General features: G+C 43.6%; 1 protein-coding gene across 1 annotated transcript in view; it reads left to right on the forward strand.

Moving 5' to 3' along the window:
• The window catches only part of SARC_06893 (O-sialoglycoprotein endopeptidase), a 7,273-nt gene extending 395 nt beyond the window's left edge, over positions 1–6,878 (forward strand). Inside the window, exons 2-9 of the mRNA XM_014299193.1 lie at positions 402–576; positions 1,351–1,452; positions 2,014–2,087; positions 2,778–2,873; positions 3,727–3,776; positions 4,213–4,318; positions 5,995–6,124; positions 6,584–6,878. Coding sequence (XP_014154668.1) covers positions 402–576; positions 1,351–1,452; positions 2,014–2,087; positions 2,778–2,873; positions 3,727–3,776; positions 4,213–4,318; positions 5,995–6,124; positions 6,584–6,798 — 948 coding nt within the window. The 3' untranslated portion in view covers positions 6,799–6,878. The remainder of the gene's footprint in view (positions 1–401; positions 577–1,350; positions 1,453–2,013; positions 2,088–2,777; positions 2,874–3,726; positions 3,777–4,212; positions 4,319–5,994; positions 6,125–6,583) is intronic.
• Positions 6,879–7,729: the final 851 nt, after the last annotated feature.

The raw sequence follows: 7,729 nt of genomic DNA on the forward strand, positions 1-7,729 counted from the left end.
ATATCTATACATATATGTATATATACATGCATATTCATATACACACATATATATATATATTTATATAAATTTATATATATATTATAAGTATTACTTTCATATATTTATGCATACATACATCACACACACACATACGTATATATATATATATATATATATATAGACCGTATATCTATATCTATATTTTCGGGTAAATGTTTTGTGTAGATGTATTGTCAAACACGCATACACAACACATATGTATATACTCTCTGTTTTCTTTTTTGTATTTGTACAAGGATTCATATTAGTTATGTCGAATCAACAGTACACGGTCGTCCTCATTGTACGCTCGTTGTATCATGACTGTTGTACCTATGAGCTGTACTATACTGATCAGAGTGTGCCCTTGCTCTGGCCAGGATGGAGAAGTGCTCTCCAATCCTAGGCACACATACATTACACCACCCGGCCAAGGCTTTCTGCCCAAAGACACAGCTGCGCACCACCGCAAGTGGGTGCTGCAGATATGCAAGCAAGCAATGGAGGAAGCGAACGTCACGCCCAAGGATATCGACGTTGTGTGCTATACGAAGGGTATGAGGTTCTAATTGTGTCAACCTTCTTGATTTGAGTACGTTTATCGGTTTAGTGTCGTCTATGTACGGTTGTGTGTCCTTCGTTTGTGCGTTTATCGATGTAGTGACTTCTATATACGGTTTGTGTCCTTCCTTTGTACGTTTTACGTCATGCGCAGTTTTTGTATTATTCACTGTGCACGCCAGAACCTGACGAGCCAGTGTCCAATGAATGCGTTAAGTCCATGTACTGATCTTGGTGTGCTGGGGATTGTTTGCCATAGCTTGTTTACTTCAGGGAGGGTTGTGCGTTTGGTTGCGCTATGGTTATTCCAGGTGAGGGTGCTCTAATGAGTTTTCCGAGTAAGGACATCCGCAATCACTCCACCACCAGTAGCATGTACGACCGCAAGCTATCACAACTCTCACACACCCATTCACCTGCATTCCCTTTTTTCTATTTGCAACCAACTATTTCACACTTTGTTGTACGAATGTAAGAGCAAACCATGACGAATCTTTACGCACCTTATAGTCTCTCTATCGTCTCTCTATGTAGCAGACTCGTGCATGAAACAGACACTCCACATGCACGCCTTAACCGCACCTACCCGAACACCTCACTCGCCCAGTTGCTCGTATACTCGTATGTTTCTCCATGCAGTATATCCATGGCTCATACATTCACACACACATGCACACCACTACATTCTCACACACTGTCTTCCATACATTCACACACACATGCACACCACTCCACTCTCACACACTGTCTTCATTCACTGCACCACAGGCCCTGGTATGAGTGGTCCGTTAATCTCGACGGCTGTGGTGGCACGGACGGTGTCACAGCTGTGGCTGAAGCCTCTCATCGGAGTCAACCACTGCGTAGGCCGTATGTGCACTCACAGTCACAGCGCCAATGGATTCACATGTTATATGCATATGTGACTGTCTGTTGTATTCACATGTTATATGCACATGTGACGGTCTGTTGTATTCACATGTTATATGCACATGTGACTGTCTGTTGTATTCACATGTTATATGCACATGTGACTGTCTGTAGTATTCACATGTTATATGCACATGTGACTGTCTGTTGTATTCACGTTTTATATGCACATGTGACTGTCTGTTGTATTCACATGTTATATGCACATGTGACTGTCTGTTGTATTCACATGTTATGTGCACATGTGACTGTCGGTTTGTTTTATGTTTTCAGCTGTATTCACATGTTATATGTACATGTGATTGTCTGATTGTTTGATGCGCTTAGTAGATCCGCAGATCTCATCCATAGTGTCGTCTGTGATTCGTGTTCTTTGATCTGTTTGTATGTCGACTACAGTTTCCAGTGTTTTGAATTATAGGTATCGGGAAGTCGCCATAAAGCTGATGCCAAAAAATAGAATCAATAATAATATCAATAGTCCGGACTTCCACACTACAGATATCGAGATGGGCAGGAGGGTGACTGGGGCGAAGAACCCAGTAATCCTATACGTGAGTGGAGGCAATACACAGGTAGGTCAGCCACAGGGTCTGCGTCCTTTGCGAGCACCCGCACTTGAGACCACACGGGCGAGCGTGTGCATGAGTGTGTGCATGAGTGTGTGTATGAGTGTGTGCATGAGTGTGTGCATGAGTGTGTGCATGAGTGTGTGCATGAGTGTGTGCATGAGTGTGTGCATGAGTGTGTGCATGAGTGTGTGCATGAGCGTGTGCATGAGTGTGTGCATGAGTGTGTGCATGAGCGTGTGCATGAACGTGTGCATGAGTGTGCTGTTGTGCTGAAGAAGTCTTTAATAGTTGTCGCGTGCACCTCATCGTCTCATCCTGCTCAGTAGTCGTCGGTAAGACTGCGGAAGCTCACAAACCATGCATGTGGGTGGTGGAGAAACACGAGTGTCAGTATTCTAATTGCATTGTTGGATAGTCTTCGCATACGTCACCTGGCGAGACCAGCCCACACACACACACCTCTTATGCACTTGGGCTTAAAGTACCCAGGGCAACAGGCATGGCTCTGCCACCGCATCCGTTTGTATATCACAGCTCTACCTGTATAGACCGATGCAGTACACATACGCACTTGTATGCCACTGGCTGTATAGCCAGAAGTATTGGGATTGTACAATCCTACTTACCTATCATAAGTAAATGTGTTGTCTGTTCCACCGTGTAATCGTACAGTATTTGTTTTATGTTCTGCAGGTGATTGCTTATTCACAGAAGAAGTACCGTATCTTCGGAGAGACAATTGACATTGCCATTGGAAACTGTCTAGATCGATTCGCGCGGGTGCTAAATGTAAGTTTCCTATTTTTTTTGGTCCTTTTGGCACAAGGAAGGCATCAAATAGATACTTAGTTATGTTTAGTCCTGTTGACAAACATAGAACCAGTTGTATAGTTCTGTTGACAAATATAGAATGTTGACAAATACATATTTAGTTGTATAGTTCTGTTGACAAATATATAATTAGTTCTGTAGTTCTGTGGACAGATATAGAATTAGTTGTATAGTTCTTTTGACAGATACATAATTAGTTGTATAGTCCTGTTGACAAATATAGAATGTTGACAAATACATAATTAGTTGTATAGTTCTGTTGACAAATGTATAATTAGTTGTGTAGTTCTGTGGACAGATATAGAATTAGTTGTATAGTTCTTTTGACAGATACATAATTAGTAGCATAGTCCTGTTACCAAATATAGAATCAGTTGTATAGTTCTGTTGACAATCCGTACTATGATTCTTGAAGTTGAATTGTCGCTACTCTCATACTGCGTTGAATACGTCCGATGACTGTCTTAAGACACTATCAGTTTATCTCGCAATTACACCTAATTTTAGTTTTTTTAACGCTGCAGATAGGTGGTTTTTAAGGTCAGTATCCCGACAGCTCACTGTGCTATTGTTTGGTGCGCCAAAGTTCTGCAGTCAATATTACCAACAGCACTTCAATGCGTATATACGGCTTACGTTCTAGATGTTGTCTATAGGTATTCCGATACTCACGCCAGTATTGGGCTCAATTTGTCGGCGCTTAATTGCCACAAACTTAATTTAAAATGTAACCAATGCGTACTCAAAGGCATTGAACCCGTTATCTGGACGTGTGTTGATTGGCTTTTGTATTGTGCACACACGTCCGCAGATCTCCAATGATCCGGCTCCGGGTTACAACATCGAGCAGATGGCCAAAAAGTAAGTGTATACGCTCTTCATTCCCCACAGTTTGCGTACCACTCTCAACGGGGACACTATACGTACCTTATCAATAGCTAGACGTACCTTATCAATAGCTAGACGTACCTTATTAATAGCTAGACCTACCTTATCGACGTGTTGGTAGTAGTACAGTTGTCTCATGGCGTACATGCCTGTACAGACCCTGTGCATGCCTGTATACTTGCCTGTAGGCGTGCGTGTTTGTGCACATTGGTAGCTTGCTGGTCTGAAGGTCTGAATGTCCTGTTCTTGGTGTTTATATGAACAAATACACCCACATCGTTGCGTGTGGGGGGGGGGGATGTGTGTTTATTCTTCTGTGGACTTGTGTTTATTCTCCTCCGTCCGGCGAGACTCTACTCTGCATCCAATACCCACTCTGCGTGCGCGTTCCTCTCCTTACATCACACAGAGGCACAAAGTTTATTGAGTTGCCGTACATTGTCAAAGGCATGGATGTGTCCTTCTCGGGCATTCTTGCGTTTGTGGAGAAAGCCGCCAAAACTATGCTGGTTTCGGTATGTCTTACAGAAACGGTGTCTAGACCTACTCGACACCCCCTTCTCCGTGCCTGTACCGGTCCTTTTTTGGGATGTGAGTGTTTAAGTCGCGAGTAGTATTGTTCTGCTCACCCAGGGTCTTGTTTGAGCCACATGTACCGTCTGCTGGGCTATGCGCGTTTATTGGCGCGCACTTTTGTTTTCTTCTTTCGAGCTGTGTACATCCTTGGCATGGCTCAGACGATCACCTAATCGGACTTGATTGCTCGTTGGTGACGGGAATATACGGGCCATTTGGTAGACAAACACGGGCCTTTTTCTGGATTACATAGCTTCGTCCGATATATCTCTGGCCATGTGTGCCCCTCCTTAGTCTCGCGCCTGTCTGTCGTTGCGGTCACACACGTCTACTGTCGGATTGCAGATGTTTTGTTTATTTGTCTACCATAAGGTCAGACCAGATCAGATCATTGCTGACTCGGGCGCTAGTGTTTACTAGAATCTCGGTCACATCCGCCATCTATCTGATTGTGAGTCATGTTTATGTGGACCGCATTTGTCATGCACTCACCCACCCCTGCATGTCGTTCATTGTTGCGTGTACCGTTTGTCGGACAGACGTGTTTTCTCACTCATCGACCCATTTGTAAGACATGGGCAATGCTTAGTCCATGCCTCTAGCATTGCCATAGGAGTTGCGTGTACTGTATGTCATGCATTGCCTTGTAGGAGTTATGTCCTACTATAGTGTACAGGTAGTTTCTTTCGTGTCTATAATGTACCGGTAATTTCTTTCGTGTCTATAGTGTACAGGTAGTTTCTTTCGTGTCTATAGTGTACAGGTAGTTTCTTTCGTGTCTATAGTGTACAGGTAGTTTCTTTCGTGTCTATAGTGTACAGGTAGTTTCTTTCGTGTCTATAGTGTACAGGTAGTTTCTTTCATGTCAATAGTGTACAGGTAGTTTCTTTCGTGTCTATAGTGTACAGGTAGTTTCTTTCATGTCTATAGTGTACGGGTAGTTTCTTTCGTGTCTATAGTGTACAGGTAGTTTCTTTCGTGTCTATAGTGTACAGGTAGTTTCTTTCGTGTTTTGTACTCGCTTCTCCGGTTTGCACGTGTTCCAACACGCTGCCAGCATGACTGTTTCGCTTGAGAGCTGACAAGCACTACAGTATTACATTCAGCTTGTGCATAGTAAGTACAGTCATATACAACTCCTCTATAGAAGACTGGGCTATAAATAGAACCCACCACGAATGGACTCAGCTATAAATAGACTTACTTGTACTGTACTGAACTATCCCTAGGAAGAGTGCACGTCCGAGGGATCTATTCTTCTCCTTACACGCTATAAAAAAACTAGGCTATAAATAGATCCCACCACGAATGGACTCAGCTATAAGTAGACTCACTTGTACTGTACTGAACCTTCCCCAGGGAGAGTGCACGCCTGAGGATCTGTGCTTCTCCTTACACTCTGTAAAACACTAGGCTATAAATAGATCCCACCACGAATGGACGCAGCTATAAATAGACTCACGTGTACTGTACTGAACTATCCCCAGGGAGAGTGCACGCCCAAGGATCTGTGCTTCTCCTTACACTCTATAAAAAACTAGGCTATAAATAGATCCCACCACGAATAGACTTAGCTATAAATAGACTCACTTGTACTGTACTCATCCATCCCCAGGGAGAGTGCACGCCCGAGGATCTGTGCTTCTCCTTGCAGGAAACCTTATTTGCAATGCTGGTAGAGATCACCGAACGGGCCATGGCACATGTGCAATCAACTGAAGTCTTGGTCGTCGGAGGTGTCGGGTGTAAGTGGCATCTGCATTTGTAGCTATGTGCATGTGTCTTGTGTTACTATCTGTGGGTAAGAGTGTTGCGTGTGAGCTACTAGTGTGATGTACCACCCATCAACACACCCACAGCCACATGCATCGTCCTCTCTCACTCTGGTGTGGTGTGTTGATGTATGTGTTGCTCTTGTGTTGCATGGGCTATTCTGTGGCATTTCTCTCTCGCTCTCCTCTCAGACAGCGCGCGCGTATATGGAGTGATGGGATCTATGAACTCTTACGCATGACATCCCGCAACCAAAGTACCACGCGAATTACAATCGCACACTATAGCGATAATTGCCACTTCTTCAGGTAATACTGTACGGTTGTATATGATGGTGAGTCATAAACCCTAAAGGCTACACTCCCAACCCCTAGTATTCATTTCATACGTGCTTACTGTATTGCACTCTCCCGTATCTGTGGCTCTCCCAGGCAACGTGCGGTTACAGGAGATGATGGGCATCATGGCGGGTGAGAGGGGCGGCATGTGCTTCTCCACAGACGACAGATACTGCATTGACAACGGCGCGATGATCGCACAGGCAGGCATGCTACAGTACGAAAGCGGCTACAGGACTAGTATAGAGGACTCGTGGTGCACTCAGAGGTACCGAACAGACGAGGTCGACATCCCCTGGGGACCGTAGGCGTAGGAGCAATAAAAGTAATGAATAGGCATTTGGAAACGGACTGGAAAGTGGGGTTTAGAATAAAATTAATGGATAGGTATTAAGGAACGGACTGGAAATTGGGATTTAGAATTAAATTAGTGAATAGGCATTTGGAAACGGAATGGAAAGTAGATTTAAAATTAAATTAATGAATAGGCATTGGGAAACGGACTGGAAAGTGGGGTTTAGAATCAAAATTGTGATTAGGCATTTGCAATCGGACTGAAAAGTGGGATTCAAAAAAATTATTTAATAAATAGGCATTGGGAAACGGACTGGAAAGTGGGGTTTGGAATCAAAATAGTGAATAGGCATTTAGAATCGGACTGGAAAGTGAGATTCAAAAAAAAATCAATGAAGACATAGGCATTGGGACACGGACTGGAACGTGGGGGTTGAAATTAAATCAATGGACAGGCATTTGGAAACGGACTGGAAAGTGGGGGTTGAAATTAAATCAATGAATGGGCATTTGGAAATGGACTGGAAAATGGGAATCTAAATTCACGTTTCCGGTTTAGCGGGGGTAGGAAAGCGTCGAAAACTTGAATATTGGGTATATAACCGGAATAGGCTGTTATTCTACCACTTTTTCAGGATACCACTATTCTTGACTACAATATCGAGCAGGGGTTTCTTATGCCTGGTTCCAAACAAACGTATTGGGTCCTCAGAACCATTGGTAGCGTAGGTGGGTCTGAAGCGTCTTTGTTGTCGATCCTGTGAAGTTGTTTCTTCGGTGAAATATTCGTAGTGTATAGAGCCATTGATAGCCTATGTGGTTTTGAAGCGTCTTCTGGGAAGCATTCGTAGTGTATAGAGCCATTGGTAGCGTAGGTGATTATGAAGCGTCTTTGTTGTTTCTTATGTGAATTTTTCGTATTGTATAGAGCCATTGATAGCGTAT

This window comes from Sphaeroforma arctica (assembly GCF_001186125.1).
Source record: "Sphaeroforma arctica JP610 unplaced genomic scaffold supercont1.515, whole genome shotgun sequence".
In the NCBI taxonomy this organism is placed as follows: domain Eukaryota; class Ichthyosporea; order Ichthyophonida; genus Sphaeroforma; species Sphaeroforma arctica.